At 42.1% G+C, this 25,519-nt stretch overlaps 1 protein-coding gene across 1 annotated transcript in view; it reads left to right on the top strand.

Annotated features, from left to right (window-relative positions):
- The window catches only part of CMYA5 (cardiomyopathy associated 5), a 49,452-nt gene extending 24,365 nt beyond the window's left edge, over positions 1–25,087 (top strand). The window contains exons 5-13 of the mRNA XM_074855412.1: positions 924–946; positions 2,877–2,998; positions 7,416–7,565; positions 8,610–8,756; positions 12,242–12,386; positions 20,931–21,064; positions 21,841–21,940; positions 22,972–23,148; positions 24,457–25,087. Of these exons, the coding sequence (XP_074711513.1) occupies positions 924–946; positions 2,877–2,998; positions 7,416–7,565; positions 8,610–8,756; positions 12,242–12,386; positions 20,931–21,064; positions 21,841–21,940; positions 22,972–23,148; positions 24,457–24,709 (1,251 nt within the window). The 3' untranslated portion in view covers positions 24,710–25,087. The remainder of the gene's footprint in view (positions 1–923; positions 947–2,876; positions 2,999–7,415; positions 7,566–8,609; positions 8,757–12,241; positions 12,387–20,930; positions 21,065–21,840; positions 21,941–22,971; positions 23,149–24,456) is intronic.
- Positions 25,088–25,519: the final 432 nt, after the last annotated feature.

The raw sequence follows: 25,519 nt of genomic DNA, 5'->3' as shown, positions 1-25,519 counted from the left end.
TAGACGTGTGTCAGCAGTCCTGAAGGGGATGGGTTTTCTGGGACAATAATCTTCTCCTGTTACGGAAGTAACATGCAGTCTGGAAGCTGCAGAGAAACTATCCTGGGATGTAAGAAATGAAAAGTTCAAATTACTGTCTAAAGACTGATCATTTATGCAAAATGAAACAGCTTTCTAAATACAAGCCCCCAGCTCATATACCGGCAATTATAGAAATGGTGGAGCAATATTTGGCTTTCTCCCATGCTCCAAGCTATACAATGTCTTAGTATCCTATAACCAAGTGAATGCTGTGCCATTTTGGAATGGATGAAAAGTTTTCTGAACTTTGTGAGGTACTGAATCAGTGCTTTGGCAAAAAGATAACTTGGTAATCTGAAATTCTTTTGTGGGGTGTGAAAATTCTTAGATTCCATGCCCCGTTTCTGATAGTGATAGGACAGGAACTTCTCTGTCCATGAGCCAGGACGTTAGCTGAAGATTCATGGAGCATGGGAGAAACTCTCACTCCATGAACACAAATCTCACCCAGCTTCTAGTAATAAGGAGTTATGAAAGACATTTCAGTCAAAATTTGGATTTAAGTGTCCTTAATGTGCAGGTAATTTCTTCTGTAAAAGTCTTGGTTTAAGAAAGTATTTGACTGTGCTCCGGTCTTTAAACCTGGATATTGAATACTGACCCTTGGGAGCTTAAAACCAGATTTAGACTCTGATAGCCTGCTGAGACAGAGCTTTGAAGTGAAATATTCTTAAGGAACCAAATTCTCTGCTGTGAATAAGCAGCATCCCAGACAACATGAAGTCAATAAAGCCATGTGTATTTTATGTCTCTGGAGAGTAGCAAGACTGTTAGGTGAGTGGCTCTTCAACATTCTCAGGGTTTTGAAAACTGTTAATACATTTCTTTTTTTCCTCCTCTAGTCATCTAAAGAATTGAATAAAAGGTATATGAAGTATGTGTTAAGTGCACTGTAGTGAGTACTAGGCCTAGCATGCTGGATGCTTCATTTAGTATTTGCAAGTTTTGAAATCACACTGCTAATATTCATAGCTACTTTTATAAACCTTTCAAATAATGAAATTAAGAGAAGAGTTTTTATACTTGTTGCTGTAACAGACTGGTTTTGAAATGTTTTACACATGTTCTGTAATACGTGAATTAAAGTAGCATTTTAAAATGTCTCTACATAGACATTTTTAAACAGATCTTCCTTGCAGTTATTATTATACACACATAAACTAAAAAGCATTTTGACCATGCTTCCATCTCTTAGACATCACAGATATGTCCTTTTTTTTTTCACTAGTCTGGTTCTGTATTACCTGATCTCAGAAAGGTTATAATGCAAAGTGTCACTCACATGGCTGGGGTTGTTGGACTATATTTCTGAATGCATTCCAGAAAAAAATGAGATTAAGTAGCTTTCAAAAGCTTACCAGAAGACTATGGGCTGATGTTTTCCCATGCCTCTTCATTGGCACTGCCTGATTCAGGATGTGTCAGAGGGCTGGTGCCTCATCACAGCTGCATCCTGGCCCACCTGTACATACCAGTAAATACATACAATTGCAAACAGTTCTCTGCCATGTGCAATTTCCTCAAGGGAGTCATTTTGATGAGACCCATCCTTTATGAGAGAAGTGTTTGATTATAAGCCCGTATTTCCCCAATAAATTTTTCAATGTGAACTACAAATATTCAGGCAGGCTGGCTGCAGGGTCCTCCTATGCAAGCCCCAAACCTGCTTTGCCCATGCCACCACTGCTGACTTTGTCCAGAGGACCTGGGCATTGTGCTGTGCATATCAAACATAACCCTTGTCAGTGCTGCCTCAGCCATCACAGCAATATGCATGTTGACATAGACTGGGGTATAACAATGTTACGAGGGTTCCAGTTTGTGGTCAAATTACAACCCCAGGAGAGCGGTCTGAAGAAAGTGTGCCAAACACCCCCTCATGGTTCCTATTCACCTGCAGAATAAGGACTATAAATTTGGACTCCAATGTTGTAAGTCAAAATGTGAGAGTTCGGCCACATATCTGCATGTAGTTTATTGCATAAGAATAGAGCAGGTATAATGGCACAAAATAGTTTTCCAAGGCTTTCTGCATACTTGGTCTTTACTTGTTTACTTACACACTAAACTTAAAGTTTTGTGCATGGGTTTTATTATTACTTTATTTGATAATACCTGACTTACTAAAAAAGGTTAAGAACAAGTCTATATAACAATACATGTTTTTCTAAAGAAAGTATATTATATATTTGTTGTGCTTTGTTAAGATTATGCATAATTAACTACTTCAATGACTGAGAAAAAAGAAGGGAAGAAAGGTAAAATTCAGTTGCCTTGAAAAAAAAAATCTTTAATTTCCTTGAAGCTACTTCTGCATCAGAGTTAAAAATATGTTGGTTTTCTTTCCTATAATAAACTCAGCAAATACGGGCTAGTTAATTGGAACCTATCTTCCTTCTCATGTTTTTTTGCTTACCACAAGCAGCTGCTTTACATTACGTCTCTGCAGTCAGCTGCTGTAGTTTAGCTCTAAGGTTTGTAACCTTTAAAGGCACTGTGTTAGTAAGTCCAAACCCTTGTGCTCTTGGGAGTCTTGCTGTGAACTTCAAATCCTCACGTTCTCATGGTTAAGCATATGCAGACCATGTGCACTCTCACCATGCTCCTGATCCAAAATCGCTGTACAGTCTAAATGTTCTAAATCAGGGAAACATCTTCTTCTTGCATGTTGTCCTCAAGTTCACGGGAAATATGTTGAGAAATGTACATTGCATGGTCTTTGCTTCTGGCCTTTGGAAAACTATGTGATGCTACAAGGGATTTATACGGACAACTAAGTGTTTTCTTCCAAATAGGTTACTTTCTGCAATGGATACTACCCTCTCTTTAGAAAAGGTGCCCAGTGCTTTTTCACTATTTGAGCACTATGCGGACAGTCCAGGACACAGTAACCAGCACTCCTTAAAACATGTGGCTGGTAAGAATCTCTGAATATTTTCTTTACAAAAGCTAACATTTTGGCAATGCTTTGGAAATTTTAGGAAGCTAAAAACAGAATCTGAGAAGTATAAATTTGCAAACCATGTAATTAGTAATCAGAGTTGAATGTAAAATGAAGTCTAATTGTGCACAAGCATTTGGCTTATAGTAGGACACTAAGATGAGCAACAGAGGGAAAAGTACTAAAGTGGGGGATTCTTGCATCATTTCAGGTATCTGTGCCTCAGACTAACAGAAGGTCTGTAAATCTCCCAGGGCTAAAGAAGTTGCCGTTCCCTTGCAGAAGAGGTAATCACAGGGTCTCCTGAGCTCTCTTCCTCTGAGGAGGGCAGCCTCAGCATCGCTGGTGTGGGGAGGAGAGCAGGGGGCTGGCTGACAGCCGAGGTCCCTGGGCTTGTGCCAAGTGAATGGAGGCACCTGAAACCCACACGGGACATGAAAGGAAAGTAGTTAACTGTTGCTGGAAACAGCCTCTGCTTCAGAGGGCAGCAATGAAAATTGCACATGATAAAGGGGTTTATACATCTCTGTCTGATAGTTCATGTCCTGTAAAAAGCCTGCCTGCATGGGCTTTCTGCTCTGTACCTATAGAATTCATCTGGATCTGGACAGCTGTCAGTAAAGAGTTTGTCAGCACCAATTTGTGGATTCATTTTCCTGATAATGTGGTCTCACTCCAGTGTTTCTTTCTCAAGAGAAGGTTTGTTTAGGGATCTTGCATCTCACTGTCATGCTTTGTGACCTCCCATTCACCGTCACACGTACCACCGCCATCATAGTCACTCTCTGGCTTTTCAAGCAAAGCCTCTTTCTCACATGTAAACACTGGAACCAGAGCATTAATTTCTCTAAGTTGCTTTGTTTCCTGGCTGGATTTTCAGGTGCCTAATGGGACATTGGAGAAATGCCGTCTTGCACAGACTTTCTGGTGTCTAATGAGATATCAACACACTCAGCAGTGTCACTATGGGGAGATTGCCTCTCTCCTCCACACCACTACTTTTATTAGACCTAGAGGAACTGAGTATCTCTGAGACTTAACATCCTTGTCAGATTTGTATGAATTTGCCTGTGACATTCAGAGCTTCTCAGGTGAAGTTGGACAGGCACTTGTTCATGTAGTGTTATCTCAGTGTCATTTTTTTAGGAAGTCAAATAAAAAGATCTTTTTTGTAACGCACTCTCAGTCAGAGTTAACTTAGTGGTGCAGGTGTGCTATGTGTCTTGGTTTAGTTCCTAAACTTCTTCTTGCAGGCCCATGGGTGCAGCCATTCTTTCCTCCTGGGCTGCTACCTAATGGCAAGGTCATCCAGGAGGACAGACCCATTCTGTCATGCAGTATTTCTTTTTCCCACAAGTCACTCCAACACATTTTTCCCTAAACTGATGAAATCCGCTTTTTGATTTGATTTGCATTAACTACTGTGTTTGCTGAACATCAAATGGCTCCAGACCAGTTTGCTTTGACAAAATGGAAATGAATGACTATTCACTAGCAAGCAACCTTCAAAGCTCCTCATCCTTTATACCTTCTTCACTTTCTCTTTCTAAAATGTCTTGTTTTCATTCTTTACTTCCACTAGCAAGTATTTCAGTTGCTATTGTGATTTTTACTTTGGTGAGCAGTAGACAAAACTTTTTTTTTTCAAGATTACACCCTTCCTGAAGAAAAATAGGTGTTTCCTGAAGAAAAAACTTTATTTGGAATTGAATGCCTTGAGTACATCATTTATCACATACTGGAGGCAAATGTCAGACACTCTCAGATTTTTTTTTAACTGAAGCCATTTGATGAAATACATGTGAATTTGCCATTTTTTTCCAATTCACATATTTTCCCTTCAGAAAGTATAATATTTTACTGAACAGTTTCATAGAACTTCATTCTCACCACTTGAGAAGCATCTTCCCTTCAAAACGACCTCCATTTCCAAACTTTCCATATCCACTAATGAAAAGCCCTTTTCCCTCAATTTCTTCCTCCTTTCACGTAAGCCACCCCCATTAACAAACCCATAAGCATATAAAACCCTTGCAGCATGCCATTGAACATATTGGAACCTAGGCTCTGTCACAAGAAGAGTGGAATAACTTAAAAATAAAAAAATATTATTTTGAAAGCCTGCCATGAGTCCTGCACCTTTATTCCAGAAGGTGAGGACCTTTGCTGATTGTAACAATCTTCCATTAGAGTCACAGAAGAATGTAAATGCTCTCCTTCAAGTCCACAAAGCCAAGGAAATGTTATTTCTCATTACATTGGAAAGGGATAAATATCCATAAAACATATGGGATTATTATTTTTTCTCCTGAGGGCTGTGGAGATTAAGTACCATGAAGGAAAAATTTCCTTCACAACATTTCAATGAAAACTGAACTGATGAGAAAATGTCACACTTTTCTGTTGAAAAATATGATTTAGTCAAACCTCTGTTGCAAATATCTCACTTATTTTAAAAAGTCATTTTTAAAGGGACCAGCACTTTGATAACACGTACATGTTCTGTTTTTGAAGAAAATAGTTCAACTTCTTGCTTTGAAATTACTTCCTTTCCAAAGTTTGTTTCATATTGTGCAAAAGGAAATTAGAAATCAAATGTTTCTCAGTGTTACCAAACTGAATTTTGATCTATAGTTTTTTTCCAGAAGTTTAATTCTTTAAGCTAGCTTCTATTCAGATTTGGCATAATAATAAATCTTGCAGTTGTGGGGTTTATGTGATCATAAATAACAGTTTCTAGGCAACAACACAGGAAAAAAAAAGCTGGTTTCCCCACCAGGTCCACTGAGAGGAAGTCTTTTCCTAAAGACAATAAATTTTTAAATTGACCAGCTCTATATGCAGTCAAAAGACAAAATGCAATTGTTTTTAACAGTGAGAAGGATAATTTTTTTTCAATAGGAAGCAGATGTAATCCTACTGTACTGGTAGCTCTCTGTACAAATCATGAGGAAACAGCCAGCATCTGCATTTGCCTTGTTCATGCCACAGGGGATCATCATCATTACTGTGAAGATAACTGAAAAAAAGCAAAAGCATTCTGCTGAGATTCTAAGAGAATTCATGCAATATGGAAATTTACTGGGTGAAGAAATAGAACCATGTATTTTCGTTCCCTGCAATCACTTTAACAATGAACATCTTTTGGGGCTTTTTGCTTCTTTCTTTCCCCTCCTTTTCTTTTAAGCCATAATCATAGGAGGAGACAATATCTCATGAGGGATGAATCTGTGCCAATCAGGAGACAAAGTTTATATGAAATTTGGGGACCCTTGGAGGTCTTTGAAACATTCTGTGTGAGGGGTGCTTCTGGTTGTCCCATGGGGTTCAGGTGCTTTGGCAGAGCTCAGGTTCACCTGCGCAGCAAGGATTCTCTATCCGCTGAGTCTGTGAAGAAATGATCATGCCAGGCAGGAGTACCTAGATGTGCAGCTGCAGTAGGAGTCCACCTCTGGGCGGGGGTGGACCCAAGTCTGTGGGGAGCCTCCTGCTCCCCAGTGTTGTTAGAGCCTTCCTTTGCCTAAAGCACATCCCTGCTTCTGTCATTGTCAGTGGATCTGACACACTGCATGAATCCCTTCCTGGTGTGACGGGTCCTTTCCTCTGCCCACCTTATTAGGATCGGCTAGATACATCTGTCTTTGGAGAAGGCTTTCTTCTTCTGCAAGCTCCTTCTTCCCATCAGTGAGCTATCCCATGCTCAGTCTCCACTTTTGTGGGCATCCTCTTCATAATGTGTCCTCTCTTCTGGTGCCTGTGCAGTCAGGGTCAGGTAATGGAGAAGGCAGTCACGCAAAGGAGCCTACTTTAGGCCCCAGGATTTTCTGGCCTTTCTAATGGGGTGTGCTGAAGTTATCAGGAGTCGCTTGGGTTTTCATCAGCACATGTGCCTCAAAGTGGAGCACAGAGCTGGAGACCTCTCCCTGTGACTGAAGGTAGCAGGTCTCTTGGGGAAAGGAGAGAGATTGCTGGAGCTGTGTGACAGCTCTGCATGTCCAGGATAGCCCTGGGAGCCTGCCTGCTGGAGTTCAGAAACAAACAACTGTGCCATGACTCACCTGCATGATGTTCCTGCCCCATGGGGAAGTATCCCAAGAGCATCAGCATAGGCACATGTGTTGCACTGGGTTCAGGTGGTCCCAGTACTAGGACCAGATTGTGAGGGAAATAGACAGATTCCAACACCAAGCAATTACTTTTTTCTGTTCCTAGTTTAGGAGGACTTACTGCTCTGAAACTGCACCAGTATTCCATATTTCATGTACTTGCTGTACTTGTTCTGTGGAAATAAGCAACCTGAGTGAAAGCAAGAAACTGGGTTGCATCCCAAACCCATAGCTACTTTGGCTGAAAATACAGGAGTGTGAATAACAACAGGAGACTTTCCTTTCAGTCCCACAGACACCAACTGTCATACCTCAGGAACCAGACTCAGCCACCAGCACATCCATTGCTGTCTACTGGGCTGTGAACGATGGGGATGCCATAGACTGCTTCCAGGTCTACTGTATGGAGGAGCCACAAGCTAGCAAAAATGCAGGAGGTGCGTAAGGTCTTGCCTGCATGATGGCAGGAGTCCTTTCTGCTCTGGTCTGGGTTCAGCAGAGGGGAGGCCAAGCTGCAGGGGAGGGCCCAGGATGCAGAGAGAAGAGGGGCTGCAAAGACATCATGTGTAGGACTAAGGATGGTTAATGGTGGAAGAGACCGTGAGGTAGATGCCGTTCCTTCTCTTCCCCTTCGTTCCCCAAAATGCAAGATAAATACCATGGTCTGTAAAGTGCAGAGCAGTTGTTTGCTGAGAAGCAGCAACATCCCTGCTGAGGTGCCCTTTTATGAAATGGCCTGACCTTCAGAGAGGATGTGTCCATGCTGCCCCGTGGGTACTCATGGAGACTGCAGATAGAGCTCCCAAAGGGACAGGCTTCATTAGGCTTTTAGGGACCTGCATGTACTTCGGAATTTTGTCCTAATAAAAATAAATTACAGGAAAAGATAACCAGTTTTTCCACATGTAGCAAAGATTTTTTTCAAAATGACATTAAAATATTTCAAATGTTAAATGTGAAATTGAGAAAAGGGGATTGAAATGCTCATTCATTAAAAAGCTCAGGCTGATCATGTAGTAAGCGACTGGGCTCTGCACAAATCCGTGTGTGCATGTGTGTATGTGCATGAGTGTGTCTATGTGTGTGGATGCTAAAGGATGCTAAGGGCTTTTTATAATAGCTAATTCATAGCTTAGCTAAGGGCTATAAAGTCCACTATGAGAAATTGTTATGTTATAAATCGGGGTTGATAACTGCTGTTTGTATGTCCCAAACTTTTAGTCTAGTTCTCAGTAGGACTGAGGGCCATAATGTCCCCTTGCCATCAATGGGATTTGAGTGCACTCAACTCAACTCAAGGGCACATTGGAAATTTTCTGTCAAAACTGAGTTGGAGTAAAATATGGAGATCTTGGCTAGTAACACTTCCTGGATTTTTTTTAATTGACTGTTTTTTAGGTGTTAACTGAGAGGTGCAAAAGTAGGCCCTACCAGTGCAACACTTGAGTGTGATGTCTCATGTGTGTGTGTGTTCCTCCTAGCTTTGGTGGAAGAGTACAGAGTGACGGTGAAGGAGAGCCACTGCATTTTGGAGGACCTGGAACCAGATCACTGCTACAGTGTGTGGGTCATGGCTGTGAATGGCACAGGCTGTAGCTTACCCAGTGAAAAAGCCATTTTTAAAACGGGTACGTACATATTTTGGCATTTGATTATTATTTTGGCATTTGATTATTATAAGCTTCAGGTCCTTAGACCAATTTTAGTCCACAGTGTTACTGAAACAGAAGAAACTGGTTCATTTAGCCCACCTGGCAAATAGCAGGCAACTCATGGTCATTTCCCTTTTTGCTAAGAGATAGCAGCATAATTGCTCCTGGGAAGAAACTTGAAGGCATTCAGATTTGAAGATATTTCCAGTCTCAGGCCTCATGACATTGGGGCAGCACATATTTCTCTTCTGATTGTGCTGCAGTGTTCCAGGGAAGCTCTGGGAAAGTCACCTGGCTGCTTTCTGCTGCTGCTGCTTCTCCTGTGGAAAATGGAGACAACTACTGCATTTTTTGCCTCTCTGCCATCATCCCAAATATATCTATGTTACATTGATTTAAATTATTAACTTTTCAAAGAAAGGCTTGCTTTACCAAGGTTGCATGCTGCACCTAGCTCAGTGGGACACAAATCTCAGGTGTGACTGAGAGGCTCTGCTGCTGTTTAAGTGGTATAAATTAAGATGAGTAATTAGATGAGTATGGTTTATGAGCTTCGTTTGACTGATTAATTTTTCTGAGTTTTAATTTCTTTAATAATTTGTATTGACAAAACTATCCTTGATTTACAAGCAAGGTGAAGCATCATGTGTTTGAGGCCTTCTTGCCAGACAATTTTTTTAGCACTACAGGATAAAAACAATCATTCTGTTCTTGCAGTCACAAAATACAGATAAGGGTATTTAACAATTTTGTAATGAAATAACTTTGTACAACACTGAGTGTATTGTTGAAATCACTTGGCAGCAATCACAGCTTCTAGCCTTTTGCTTAATCCAATAATTTGCTTAATCCAATCTAAAATAATTAGACTTCAAATTTGTTGATAATTCTCCTTGATATTCAATTTGCTATTCATATTTTTAGCAAAGATTATTTTCCAGAGAATTCAAAGTAGAAATTCAAATTTTATGGCCTCAACAATGTGATTGTGAACATGGTGCAGAATTCCTGTGAAATGGTAAGATAACAATAATGAATTATTACTAGCTAATAAGTCTAATAACTAATAAATAAAAGCTTTAAAAGAGGTTCTCACCTCTCTGAAGCTGTCATTTTTAAGAACTGTCTTTGCCTTTTGGCATCAGGCTCACCATTCTTTTTCCCGAAACTGAAGCCTTTTCAATAAGTTAATTCCTTGAGTCTTTGATGCCTTTCTTTGGCCTGTTTCTTTAAGAAAACAAATAAACTAGATCAAATAAGGGCTCATTAAACACCCTCCCTGAAGCTGAGGTGAACTCCCTCTGGAGTGCACTGAGCCCCAGAAGGACTTGTGGGGGCACAGCTGAGCACCAACTGATGTAAAACCTCTGCATCTCCTTAACACCAAAGACAGAAAGATGAGTATCAGTAATGAAAACCAGTTCTTCAGCATGAGTCTGGCTACTTTGATATAAAGATAGAATACTTTGATTCTTTGAGTAGCCCAATGAACTCAGAAGCAATAATTCAGAGTTTATTTTTAGTAATTTAGATTAAAATTTGGCACATACAAGAAAATAATTTGCTGGTATATGTGGTTATGGGAACATACACATTAATAGTGGATCAAAGATGTGCCTCTTCCAGGTGTTGGGATCCCCCACAAGGTTTCTCTGTTGGGATTGCAGCCATGGAGGTGACAGTGGTCCCGGGGAGTTGTGGGGAATGCAGGCATGTGCTGCTGCAGCATCCCTCCAGCACCTCCTCTCTGCTGCTCCTCCACCTCCCAAACTCACAGCATGTCCTCCCCTCCCCTGGGGAACACGCTGTTTCCAGGCATTCTTTCTGTGAGGGACTGATGTTGAAGGCAGCAAGTATCCATCCAACTCCTCCCTGTCTGTCTCAGATTGTTCTCTGGATGAAGGCTCTTCACAATCCTAAGGACATAGGAGTGAAGGCACCTTCTTCTGTTGTTCAAAACCTATGTGATTCTCATTGTGTATCTGAGGGACAGACTAAGAGCTTACCCTTTTTAGCTCTTTGCCTCTTATAAGACGACTTATATGAGTCCTGGAATATGGCGAGGAAATCAGATATATATTCTAATTGCAATTAATTTGTTAAAAAAATATCGGAAGCACAGTAACAACTTTTTATGCTATGCTCACTTCATCTACTCTTTAGACAGATAGTTAAAAAAAAAAAAGCTTGATTGTCTTGTGACATATTGTTTACGCATACGTAAATGGGGGTATGTGTGTCAGTTGCTGAATGCAGGTATTAGGGGATTTAGCTATTAATTTTTCATTCTTTAGGAACAGATGCATTTAAAAGCAGACAATAATCGAATATGTGAGAAGAGAATTAAGGGATTATTGCTAAGGAAGCTACACAGATAGATTACCACATGAGAATCTATCCCACAGAATCATTGTTCTGCTGAATACCTAGATTAACTGTTCCTATAGTAAAACATCAAGTACATCTTAACCTGAACTGCTAACCTCCTGATTTTCACTAAACCAGGAAACAGATATGTACTTCTGGGTGTTTTTCTTTTTCTACTGATAACAAATTATTTTTCTTACAAAATAAAATGCATCTGGAATGCTTGTTGTAGTTCCATAAGATTATCTTGTCATAAAATTGTCTAATTTGTACTTTTGCCTTAGGCCTCCTGTTTGGAACCCGATCTCTTTAAAAGCAAAATAACTTTCTATGACCTTTTCTTAATTAATAACCTTTCTCTTGAGGATTGGTATTAAGACTGTTTATATGAGTTTCAACAAGAGGTTGTAAGGTTCATTTATGTTGCTATTCCCTGAAAAGGGAAAGAGCAAGTGAATACAACTAACCCATTTTCAGCCTACGATGTGGATATGCAATTTCACACAATAGCTTTTGATTACTTGCATTCAGTGCCCTATTTTACATTCCGTTTTCTGCCTTGCAGTTGGGCCTCTAGTTCTTGAACTGAGGCTCTAAATAAGAGAAATTACAGGACCAAATTTTAGCATTGCAAAAATAAACAGGACATAATTAATCAGAAAGTCAGCATCTCTCTGTCAGTTTTGCAGCAGCACATTTGTTTCCGACGCAGTTCATGCAGGGACTTCTGAGGACAGGATTGAGGTGATGCAGGGAGAGCTGTAGACAGTACTGCCTTGGTGCTCTGCTCCTTGAAGATTGGCAGAAATTAGGAAAATGTGCTTGAGGAAGGGTGTAAAAATCTTGTAATGGGTGTTCTAAGGATGTGCAGAAAGGCATAAATATTCACAGTGACTTTCCCAGTGTGGATTTTTTCCCCGTAAGGTAGCCCTCTGCCATTGAAACACAAACAAGCAGAAGATCACTGCTGAACGGGTGAAACTATCCATCCTGTGGGGTTTAGGGGAAATGACTTTTCCTTTCCCTCACAAGCATTCCCCTCCAGCCTCTGGCATCCTCCTCATGGTATGACTAACATGTCCCTGTGTCCCCAGCACCCGCTGTACCCACCATCAAGGCTGAGGACTGCACAGTGTGTTGGGACACAGCCACTGTTCGCTGGCATGCCGGCTCAGCGTCAGCAGAGTCCTTCACCCTGGAGTACTGCCGACAGCACTCACCAGAAGGAGAGGGTCTCAGGTCAGTGCCATGGTTGCAAGCACTGCTCGATCAGATTAGGGCAGCTGCTAATGAGCATCCTCCAGACCGCGGGTCATTACACAGGAGATTATTCTGCTTTCAACCATGCAAGGAAGAAATCTGCTTCTGCATGCTGAGGAATTTGCAGGATGGAAACCAATCTATGAGATTAGGCTGAGGCATAAAAATACATCCTTTTTATTCTTCATTTGGGGCAGGGGAGGGCAACTGAGCTCCATGGGAAGGAGTGGGATGGAGAAGCCTGTCCCAGTTTATGGTGAACAAGATAGGAGTCAGCTTGGGGCATAGTGAGGGTGATACAGGTGTCCCAGTAATACTGGTGACCCATCTGCACTGTCTGGATGTGTGGACAGATGCTTCCCAAAGCACAGCTGAGCTCAGCACTGCCCAGGTGTGCAGGCATGCCACAGGCCTCAACCCAAAGAGAAACTTTGAAATTGGGGGTGGTGTCTGCTTATGCCAGACCCTCTCTGTTTTCCCCTACCCTATTTCTGTGTTGTGTAGAGGAGAGGGCGAGGAGGGACATAGGCACCACTGAGCTGTGAAACCATGCACTGTTTTGAAATACAGAGAAAATTATGTAGTGCTCTGTATGTCCTTGGGTGTTTTTGTTTGTTTTTCAAAAACAATAAGAACAATATTCAAGCAAAATACAGTTGCAAAAGTCTGAGAAACTTTGGGAGATGGGGGGGTGACTTGCCATACAGGAACCTGTGGAAGATCTTCAGGCCAGCAGAGTTTATCTTCTTCACCCCCTGGGGAGCCTGATTAGGGTCTTTGCCCGGGGGCTAGTTCACATGGACTTCATGGAGATGTGGCAGAGAGGGAAGAGCTCCACCCCCTGCAGTCAAAATTAGTTAAGTGGACTAAAGTGTTCTCAGGTTTCTAGTAGACAAGTACAACAGTAGAATTGTGCGTGCCTTGCTCCTTACAAAAGTAGGCTAAAAATTGAAATTAAAAACTTTGGCAGGGTTGGGAGACTTTTTCTGCATGCAGTAGCAGCATGCTGCATAAATGCAATCAGGGAGAGGTCTTGCCCAGTTCTCCTGCCTCTCGGAGGCTAGCCATGACCTGCTCTGTTCCATACATATTTCATGAGGCCATCAGGTCCCTGTCAACCTGCCAAAGTCACTGTTAGTCAGGGATGATGTTGCTACTCCCAAAACCTGTGCTGTGTGTTTGCCCTTGAGTTTCTTTGCTGTTAACTGGATTTGCCTCTTTTTCTCAAAACTGAACAAGAAAGTATGCCTGTTTCTGCAATCTGTGAGCGAGGTGTTGATAACAGCAAGCAGTTTGCTTGTGTGGTGGTAACTGTGGCAAAGAGCTGCAAGAACTGACCCATTCCCTTTCTCGTGGGAGAGAAAACTAACGTTTATAATTATACTGAGTCACATTTGACTTTTTGGCCTCCCTGTGGGCAAAAGCTGGCCTTTTACTGTGACAAGTGTGAAAAATTCCCACAGGACAAAAACATGAATTTTCTCGGAATTGCTGTAGTTTAAATTTCTGTATTTGTAGAAGGATTCTGACCTCTTTTTACAGTGTCAAACACCATCTTTTACCACTTATTTTCCCTCAAAGCAATGCTTCTCTTTCTTTTTCCAAAAGCAAGCCCCTGAGATTAACCTGAAAAGCTTTCGTAATGGCACAATATATTTCAGCAATGAAGAATTTTTTTTAAGATTTCTATTTCATTTTTTGCATAAATCCAAGGAAAGCAGAGCCCTCTGGTAGATGGGCTTGCACCCCAAGGTGCAAGTTAGGACTAGAAATCAATTTCTTATGTAGCTGTTATAGTGAGAAGCTGCCTTCTGGAAATACCTGTAGGGAGCTTAGAGTTCCTATGTCAAGTACCTGTATCAGGTGGAATAAAACTGTGTCTTTATGCACACCTATCATTTGGGCCTAGAAATGCTGTAGTTTCTTCTGGTTGCTTTCCTCAAAAGCTTGGAGTTTGTCCTCTGCAGGTTTCCTGAGCATCACTCATCTTGGGGATAGGCCAAACATGGAGCCCTTTAACAGACAGCCTGAGGAGCCCTTTAAGAGCCTGTGCCTCTCATGCTTGCAGCAGGCCTGTAGCTGAGCAATTTCGCAGTCCCTGTGTGGGAGTTCAAACACATTGCTCAGCAACCCTGGGGACCTAATACAGCTGCTGATAGGGGCACAGCATGAAAGCAGAGGTTGGGGAAGGACATCCAAGGGAAGACCTGGAGAAAGCGGCATGGTCCCATCTCACAAGGCTGCTTTCACAGATGTCATTCTGGGAACTCACCCAAGGCAAAGGACACCACTAAGGGAGCAGGCAGGGAGAAATGCCCCCATTGAACAGCTAGAGATGAGCATGGAACTCCTGGTCTGGGCCATTCCCCTGTAGCTTTCAGAATGTCACAGAATCTCACATGATGGTTGAGGTTGGAAGGAACCTTTGGAGATCATCCGGTCCAACACCCCTGCTCCAGCAGGACCACCTAGAGCCACTTGCCCAGGTGGCTTTTTAATATCTCCAGAGAAGTCCTTGGAGCAGTCCTGGAGTAATCCCAGCTCCCCAGGGAGAGCATTTGAAGCACATCTGCAACGAAATCCTCATTAAAATTTTCCTTCTAAATATCATAAAAAGAATCTGGATTCTCTCTTCTTGCCAGCTTGCCACCTGAGGGATGTGGTTTCATATAAAACCATCTTAAATCTTCTGCAACAATGACTCCCCAGCCTGCTGCTGTGGTTTTAAAGCTCCTTCCCAGGTTGATTCTTTTTCCAGAACCTGTATGCAGCTTTGAAATGTTTCTTTCAGTTTCCAGAGCTCTGCTATTTTCTTGCTGTTCAGTCTCTTTGTGTTGAGAAGTCAATGGAGCTGTGGGTGGAAGACTGAAAACTGTGAGAAATGTAGTCCAGGGATTAGGTGTGTGGGCTGTTCAGATGGAAACCATGTATCATATCATGAGAAATCTGTAAGACTCAGGGAGGCAGAAATTAGTACAGTATGCAGTGCATTCGTAAAAGTGGAAGTGACTGTCATCCTCTCCACCAATGTGAGACCATCACTGCTAGCAACTGAAATTTTCCATCTACTCATAGAGCAGGTCTAATGCTGGAAAAAGGAGAGCAAGCCTCCCTCCTGTTGCATTGCCCGCATAACTGTCCTTCCTCCTCTATGGCTGTGCTGGGCTTGCCATCTCAGAGGCAACTGAGGACCATTGCAGGTGGTGCTTTGGTGGTCTAACCCCAAAACAGCCAGAGCTCAGACAGAGAGGAGGAAAGGAAGCATGCAGCTGAGAGCAAACTCAGAGCTATTTGTTCTTTATTTTTAGCTTCAAGAGCTTTTTTCTGCTCATGGTGCACCCCTTCTGTGTGCTTCTACACGTATCTCGAGAAGCTTGCATACTTTCAGCTCTAATTCCACATCAGTGGTACCAGCACAGGTCTGGAGGTGCTGTTTCAGTGAGATCTTGGGGGTGGAAATGACAATTACAGCACAGAGGGTGTTCTGAATCACTGCAAGGCATATAATTTGCTGGGTTCATGCAATATTAAAAAATACCTTCTAGACGTTGTCTCCTTGAAATAAATGAGGATGTTGATGAGAGAAACATGCATCAAAACACAGAATCAGATTTCCCTAAAACCAGGGAAATCACAAATTTAACAGACAACTGCTACTATAATATTCCTTGGCAATTTAAAGGTGAAGAAACATGTAAATCCTTTCTGTTCTGCTTTGAATAGCATGTACCTGGAATTTGGAGACTGGATTTTGAGACTTAAAGATTCTTCTTATAAAGAAAGGGATTAAGAGGAGATACTTAAAGTATTTAACTTCAAATGTTTCTTGAATTTTGTATTATGATACCAAGACATTGTGGAACAGTGCAAATATGATAACATAAAGGACAGGATGCCTCTCACTTTGATAATAACATTATTACATTTCCGATCATCTATGAAGTGAGCAGGTGTATTTAAAGTAGAAAACAGCTGACATTAGAAAAGTTGTAGGTGGATTTCTCTTTCTTTCATGACCAAAATTATACAGTTCAATACTTAAGGTGAGCTTAAGGAAGTTCTAGCTGCAATGCTTGTTACAGGAACTTGGAAATTAAACAGGCTTCCTTCAAAAAAGTCAGGATGCATTTTCCCTTCCCTTCTCCTGTGCATGACCTGTACTCTGTGAGCCAAACAGTAATCAGACTTTCTCCTCATCCTTGCTTTTTTATCACTGGTTGCAGGGTCAACCTGAAGCATGACAAACTGCAGTGACTGCTGGGGAGCCCTCAGTATTCACTTTCCCCCTTCACTCCAGACAGAAGGAGAGCAAATAGCAAGACCTATTTCTTCTTTGCACACAGCCTCTTGTGAGCTTGGACCTGGCTCAGAGTGTTGCAAATGAAATTCCTTCTTGCTGGCATATTCTGTTTCATTAGTTGGCAGCAGCGGGGCTGTTTTTCAAGCCTTAATCGTAGCTAAAATTGATGGGCTCTTATTCTTAGGAAGCTTAAAGCTAGCTAAAATAGATTACCAAGCAGAAAATGCTATGTAAAAATCTGATCACTGTTTTACTGATCAGATCTTCTTAAAGTCCAGACTTTTCTGTCTCACTATTAACAACTGAAAAGAGGCATGCTATTGCTCTCAGATTTAAGCATGTAACCAAATTCTGATTTGGAGAATTTCAAGTTTGAAAGAGACCTAAGTCTGAATTTTGATGGCTGACCCTATTCTGCAATTGTCTGGACTCAAAATCTTCTCTGAATACCCAGGTTCTGGGATCCAGACCCCTGAATACAAATACTCCAGGTCTACAAATCGCACCAGAATGTATCTGTGTACTTGGATTTAGAAATAATTTTGTGTTTTATTTATCGGTCAAATGGCACTTAGTGAAAAAGATCCCCTAATTTCTTTGGAAGGATACTGACTTACATGGCATTTTCCAGAAGACAGTAGAAGGAGCTATGTAGAAGACATCACTGTGCTTAAGATATGTTGATCTACATGTTGCCACAAATGGCTTCCAACAAATAGCTTAGCATATCCTCCCTTCATGTCACTTGTAACTATTTGCTCGAAACTTCTTTCTGGTGGTCTGTGCTTCAGATTCACATCAAAGATGTCAGGATGGTGCTTTTAAGGAATGGGTTGGATGAGACTTGTTTAGGAAGCACGTACAAATTTCTTCAGAGCTTAGGTGCCCACTTCTTTTCCCCTTCCTCTGCTTCCATCCCAGTTTTCCTTTCTGTTACTTTCTTTATGTTTGCCTCCTTGCTCAGTTCCCACCTTGTATTTTTCTTTGATTCATCTTTCCTTTTTTTCTTGTCCCCTATACTCAGATGACCTTTTTCCTCTTTCAAGTCTAAAGATCTCAGGCTCTCATCAGGCAACTCATCAGCTTGCACCTCTCCCCTGAACCTTTCAGTAAGAACCAAACAGCCTGCCAAACTACCAGTGCCTTGCTGAAGTGCCCTCTTGATTGAGGCTTTGGTTACTCACCGGCGTGAAGCAAACCATGCAATTGCTACCATGTTTGGGCAGGTCACTTCTGTTTACTGTATTAGTTCCAGGATTACTGTGAGACATTCCCCAGCGGTGGCATGGCCCTGGGTTGATCACACAAGAGCCTCAAACTCTCTGAAATTTTTTAAACTGAAAAAACAGATCACAGGAACACCCAGTGCTTTTTCTCAGTGCTTTCAATCACTTTTAATGACAGCTGTCAGTACAAAATACCTGTTATGGAGTAATAAAAAAATAGATGCACCAGTCTTTCCCCAGGATGCCATCCTCCTAGACACAGAGCTCTATGTGGTGTTAGCAGGAATTTGGTGTGTGTAGGGCTGTGGGATTTTACCTTTATGTGATATATACCTAAATGCAGCAGAGGCAGGCATGTGAAAAATTCTGATGGATGAGCACTGATTATTCTTCAGATTGTACTGCTCTCTGGTGGGACATCTGCAGAAAAACAGTCACTACAAATGAATAGCAACGATCTGACCTGACTGCCGGCTTGCCTGCCTTACCTTCTCTGGGGTCACAGTAATTAGTGCTGAAAGAGGTAATCTGTTTAATCTAGCTTCCCATAGAGACATATCTTGCAGGAGGGAGACCACCCCGGGCTTCACTCTCAAACCTGAGGTAGAAGGGAAAATGCCTTGCATGCTCTCCAAAGGCATGTCTCCTGTTTGCGAATTCAAATACTTGCCTTGCAAATTCCTATAAGCATTTCTGGGAGGAAATTTTCTACTTTATACAGATAAACAGTCCTTATCTGCAGGCATACAATGCAGTGGGTATATACTGTCTGGCTTTGCTGTTATCATACAAGTCAAAAATGAGGAAAATCAGGATCCTGTGTATGAGAATTTGTTAAGCTAATCTTTCATACTCCTGACAATACATAAAATAAAATTGGCATCTTTCTAGCCATCCAAAGTACTTTCACTGGCACTTCAAAGTGCCTGTGAAGCAGATTCAGTGGGTGCTGACTCTCGCTTTCCAGCAGTGTGTCAAGACATCAGAAGTTGAGGATGTGAGGGCTGGAGCTTTTCAGGCACCACAGAGGGGAGATTTAGTCAAAGCAGGGCCCTGTGCAAAGGCAGTGAGACAGAGCCAAGACTTTGTTGATGAACAATTTGTGAGTAAGGAGTTCATAATAAGAAGTGCATGGTTTCTGTGCATCTCAGGTAAGGGTATCCATTCTTTTGGATCTGGAGCATGTGCCCAGACAGTGCAAACACAAGTGTATTCACTGTCATGCAACTGAATTAACTAAAAGGTGTTCTTTTCTTCAGAAGCTTGTTCGTTTTGTAAAGCAGACTTCTCACAGGAGGCAGATCAGAGTTTGATTCTGCCTGTCAGCTTGACTTCGGTGCCTGGGAAGCTGATGGAGCAGCTCATCCTGAGTACCATCATACAACATGTGCGGGACAACCAGATGATCAGACCCAGTCAGCATGGGTTTATGAAAGGCAGGTGCTGCTTGACAAACCTGATCTCCTTCTACGACAGGGCGACCTGCTTATTGGATGAGGGAAAGGCTGTGGGTGTTGTTTACCTTGACTTTAGTAAGGCCTTTGACACCGTTTCCCACAGCATTCTCCTGGCAAAACTGACTGCTTGTGGCTTGGATGGGCACACGCTTTGCTGGGTAAAAAACTGGCTGGATGGCCGGGCCCAAAGAGTTGTGGTGAATGGAGTTAAATTCAGTTGGCGGCCGGTCACGAGTGGTGTCCCCCAGGGCTTGGTTTTGGGGCCACTCCTGTTTAACATCTTTATTGATGATCTGGACAAGGGGATCGAGTGCACCCTCAGTAAGTTTGCAGACGACACCAAGTTGGGTGGGAGTGTTGATCTGCTCGAGGGTAGGGAGGCTCTGCAGAGAGACCTGGACAGGCTGGAGCGATGGGCTGAGGCCAACTGTAGGAGTTTCAATAAGGCCAAATGCCGGGTGCTGCACTTGGGCCACAACAACCCCCAGCAGCGCTACAGGCTTGGGGAGGAGTGGCTGGAGAGCTGCCAGTCAGAGAGGGACCTGGGGGTGTTGATTGACAGTTGGCTGAACACGAGCCGGCAGTGTGCCCAGGTGGCCAAGAAGGCCAATGGCATCCTGGATTGTGTCAGAAATAGCGTGGCCAGCTGGGACAGGGAAGGGATCTTACCCCTGTACTTGGCACTGGTGAGGCCACACCTCGATGACTGTGTTCAGTTTTGGGCCCCTCACTACAAAAAGGACATTGAATTACTCGAATGTGTCCAGAGAAGGGCAACGAAGCTGGTGAAGGGTCTGGAGCACATGTCGTACGAGGAACGGCTGAGGGAACTGGGGTTGTTTAGTCTGGAGAAGAGGAGGCTGAGGGGAGACCTCATCGCCCTCTACAACTACCTGCAAGGAGGTTGCAGAGAACTGGGGATGAGTCTCTTTAACCAAGTAACAAGTGATAGGACAAGAGGGAATGGCCTCAAGCTGTGCCAGGGAAGGTTTAGACTGGATATTAGGAAGCATTTCTTTACAGAACGGGTTGTTAGGTGTTGGAATGGGCTGCCCAGGGAAGTGGTGGAGTCCCCATCCCTGGAGGTGTTGACATAACGCTTAGGGATATGGTGCAGTTGAGAATGGGCAGTGTTAGGTTAATGGTTGGACTAGGTGATCTTCAAGGTCTCTTTCAATCTAGATGATTGATTCTGTGATTCTGTGCTGCTTGCATTTTATGTGACTTTTGCTGCAAAATGAACATAAAGTGAGCATTATGCCAAATGACTGCACTGAGTGAGAAGGTGGTACAGGAACAAAGATCTGAAAACTTGTCAGACAAAGTAAAGGAGGATCCCTCAAGTAAAATGCTGAAGCTCCTACATAACCCAGTTATTTGTGAAAAGTGTTTGTCTTTCCAATTTGAAGTTTCTCTGTGGTGACTGTTGTTTCAGTAGTCAACAATACTGTTAGGTGGCTTAGCTGTTTGCATAAATTACTCTTTCCTGGTTTAGATATCTGCATGCATTTTCATCTATGAAAATCTTCAAAATTTGCAGAACTTTTGCTGGTATAAAGAGACCTGAACTGAAGGTATCCCTGGAGCCCAATGTGAACTATTTCTTCTACTTGAGGGCTGTCAACCCATTTGGGACAAGTGAACAAAGTGAAGCAGCTCTCATCTCAACTAAAGGTAGATCGCCATTTTCTAATGTCAACAATGGGGTGGAGCGACAAAGCAGCCAAAGGTCATTTTCCTCCAGAAATCATACTTGAACTTTCCAATACAGGAGTGCGCAAGTTAGTGAGATAAAAGGGACCATATTTTATCTGTTTAAAATTAGCACAATCAGGGACTGCTTCACTTGAAGTTTGTATAGTTATGTCAATGTAAAACTGATGTGACCTCAGAAACAAAAACATTTAATTCTGTCAGAGAGATGAAATGATTAAATATTCTTTAGGGTTCTCAATTTGCTTGAGTTTGAGAGCACATTCTGATAAAAGATGCCATGACCTTAAAAAAAACCCCTTACAGTTAAAACCTTATGGACTTTGGGTTTGAGGAATGAGGAAACATGCAGAGCAGTTTTGAAATGTAATGGATGATTTAAGCTTTAAGGTTTCCAGATAAATAGTGTTAAATAATGTATGGTTCTTCCAAACCAGCCTCAAAATTCAAATTTGATATTTTGAAAAAGCAATTGATTGAAAATTATTCAATGTTCTTAAACACTGAAGACTTTTTTATCACCTGGCTACATTTCTGAATATTAGACTGCCATCCCAAATGGACACAATTTGGAAAATACCTTGCATTCGCACCCAATTTTCTGTCACTCCTACCTACCAGCAGATAGAACTCTATCCAGCTAAGATGGCATTAATTGTTGCTTAATGTTTTATGATTCATGTCATGTTAATGTTGCCAGCCTCTCAGAACTGGTGTTTCTTTATGAATTGTACCAGGAACTCAATTTCACTTACTGAGCAACACAGCCCATCCCGCTTTGCAAATCTCTTCCAATGCAATGGTGATCCGCCTTCCTGAGAAAACCAAATTCACTGGGTGAGTAGCAGCATGACAAGCATGACTACCCTGAGGGGTTCAGGATGGGTCCCTCACTCTTATTTTGCCTATAGGTAGCTTTCATATGACACTAACTAATTTTGTGGAAGAACTGAATCATTTCAGTCATGCAGCCCCTGGACTTCATGTGATTGACCTCCCTTTCAAGCACTGCAATATCTCAATAAAGCCAGTAGCAGCACTGATGTAGGTGCTGGAAAGAGTTCAGCGACACACTGAAGAATTGCCAGAAAGCCAAAGGCAGTGGTACCTACTGAAACTGCTGGGTTTGTCTCAGTCTGTGGTCACTGCTTAATCCTTCAGAGCACTTCCAGTCTCAAAGCAATTTGTTGCTGCTCCGAGAAGGCCAGATTTATGGGCTTATTTTTTAATATATTGTGACTAGAAGTGATACATCTTCCATGCTTTGCTCCTTTACTGAGGGTATTATTTGTAACATCTTCCAAAGCATCTGTGGCTTTGGAGAAGTAGGAATTGTTCCTGGTTGTACCAGGCTAGATCCATCCATTGCAAACAAGTTGGGGGTTTTTTTTGACATATTGGTATCAGTCCCATCACAAGCACAGGTTCACTTGTATAACTTGTGCCATACTGATATAACTTCTTAAAAGGTAATGAGGTATTACTGGTTTAAGCACTTTGTGCTTAACACACACAAGCTGTTTGTCACGGTGTCTACTTAAAAGAGCCACAGTTTCTAGTTTGAACAAGCCTTCTAAATTTGAGGTCCATTTTTCGTCTCCAAAGTCAACTTTCCACCTTTTGCTAGCTTCATATAATTTTGTGTGAAGTTGTGTTGTTTTCACTCCTTAAGATGAGTCTATCTCAGTGCAAAGATGAAATGACTCTGCAACAATGTTCAAGTCTTTAATAAAACCCTGCAGGTAGAAGAACAGAGTGCAATCCATTAGTAATTTTAGATGCTGCTACATGACATGACTGTAAGAAATATTACAATATGTTTGGTCTGCCACCACACTCACTTTACTGTATGTCTCTTCCACAAACAGGTTTCCTTCAGTCCTGGGTGAACTGCTGCCTGCTCGGGGGTGTCATTACTGGGAAATTGTTGTCTCTGCTTGCAGAAGCTACAGGATTGGGATTTGCTATGAGGCAATATCACAGAGCAGCATCCTGGGGCTAAGTGATACCTCCTGGTGTATGTGGTGCTGTCTTACACAAACCAGGTAAAGCTGAGTCAGTCTCATTGCTTGGGAAGTTACTTGTACTTCATGTAAATAAAGCTGGCCAGCTTCAAGAATCACAAGAGCAGAAAGGATCCATCTGCTTTCTTTCTGCAAATTTGAGTAATAAGGAAAGGACAACTATAAAGAGGCTTTAGACCTCCTCTTAATCAAAAAAAATCTTGTAAAGCACCTTAAAAAATAAAATTAATCAGTTTACCATCCTTCACCCAGCCAGTGAATAAACTAATTTGCCACTGCTTTGTCATTCCAGGCTCATATCCCAAACTGCTTCACAAAATCCCATCAGGTGTATTTATTTCCATAAATGCACTCTTTTTAGAATCTATTTCCATCTGCAGATGTCAAGCCTCCATAGGGAATGCCTTTTGCCTTGCCCTTCATAATGATAGCCACCCACCTGCCACTGCGGCAGAACTGGAGGGTGCTGGGGTAGTCTTCAGCAGGCCAATGCCAGGCTGCTTGGAGGTTTGTAAGGCATAACCCTGTTAATGGTGCACACTCTATCTGAAGAAATGTTCTTGATCTAAACAAGTGTGCTTTTTTTAGTATGAAATCATATAGATGCATGAACACAACTAGCTAAATGAAACATCTGAGATGCAAAGGGTTTTGCCAAAGCAGAGCTCATGCTTAAATCCCCACAAAGACGTGTATTAAGAAAGATATAGAGCCTGGAAAAAGGAGGCTGAGGGGAGACCTTATCGCTCTCTACAACAACCTGAGGTTGTAGCGAGGTGGATGTCAGTCTCTTCTCCCAAGTAACAAGAAATAGGATGAGAGGAAATGGCCTCAAGTTGTGCTAGGGGAGGTTTAGATTGGATATTAAGAAAAATTTCTTCACCAAAAGGGTTGTCAAGCATTGGAATGGGCTGCTCAGGGAAGTGGTTGAGTCACCATCCCTGGAGATATTTAAAAGATGTGTAGATGTGGTGCTTAAGGACATGGTTTAGTGGTGCACTTGGCAGTGCTGGGTAAACAGTTGGGCTCAATGATCATAAAGGTCTTTCTCAACCTAAACGATTCTATGATTCTGTGAATATGATTAGAGCAAGTCTGCTTTTATGCTGAGACTCCAAAGATGCCAAGGAAAAGGGCTCATCAGCATGCTAAGCAGGGCTTTGAAGCGATACCACATTCATTTTGCTTACGCACTAACCAAAATGCTGTTGCCACATGATACGCTGCTGTATGTGACCACCTGTTAATAGGTGGGAATTAAACCATAGGTTATTCCTGGTAAATCACCATGAGGAGACACACTGTATTCTGGTTTCCTTTTTCCTGCAGCTTTCTTTACAGATTTCTTCACACCGGCGTGATGAGCGATGTCCATGTGACAGAACACCCAGCCAGGATTGGCATCCTGTTGGATTACAGTGGCGGCAGACTGTTATTCTTCAATGCAGAGAGAGGACTCGTGCTGTTCACCATCAGACACAAATTTACTGATGCTGCTCACCCAGCCTTTGCCCTGGAGAAGGCTGGAGCACTCACCCTGCGCACCGTCATGGAGCTGCCAGAGTTTGTGAAGCACAGCTAATCCCCTGCTTCACACTCTCAGGAAGACTGATAATTACAGTGTCAGGGGACAGGGAGGAGAAGGGGGATTTCAGAGAGAGATGTCTAGTTTTCACCGATGAATGCCATGCACACAGCTCTCCCCCACATCATCAGTAACTGTAGTTAGTGCTCAGCCACATAATCACCTTGAGCCTGGAGAGAAAATCAACTCCTTCAGATAGAGCATGCACCTAGTGATATACACAGAAGTACTTTTGAGGGGAAAAAAAAGTTTTGTTAGATATGAACATTAAGAGGGGGGAAATGTACTTTCCCTGTGAAAATAATGACAGTGCTAGCTGTCTTTTTAAAGTTGATGATAAGTCTGTGTATAAAATAAATGCGTCTCTCACTGCAATACATGAAAGCCATCATTTCATCATTTGCCAGGACAGTCAGAGGCGAATCCAAGATGATATATTTGAAAAATGTGGAAACATTTCAACAACTGAACCATTCTTCAGGTTAATGTATCTTGCGTTATTGTTTGCCAACTCTTTTATTTAAATGCACAGATTAAGAAAGCTTGGGAACTTAGAAATCAGCACATTTCCAAAATGCGTGAGCCCTGGACTAGTCTTCACAACAGTCATGTAAGGTTTGATTATGCAACACCTACCTACCCTGCTCACAGCATACTAACAGACAGCTAGCTACCTGTCTGTGTCAGTAAATATCTGTGCCTCTAAATAGGTACTCATGAAACACATGTATGAGGAAACTTGATAGTAGTGGTAAAAGTCTTCCCTATGTTTTTCATCCTCAATTTGTTGGCTAGGTGGTTTAAGTG

The sequence above is a fragment of the Strix uralensis genome, chromosome Z, assembly GCF_047716275.1.
Source record: "Strix uralensis isolate ZFMK-TIS-50842 chromosome Z, bStrUra1, whole genome shotgun sequence".
NCBI classification, from domain to species: Eukaryota; Metazoa; Chordata; class Aves; order Strigiformes; family Strigidae; genus Strix; species Strix uralensis.
The sequence above is the reverse complement of the archived record's forward strand: the minus strand, read 5'-3'. Positions and strand labels throughout refer to the sequence as shown.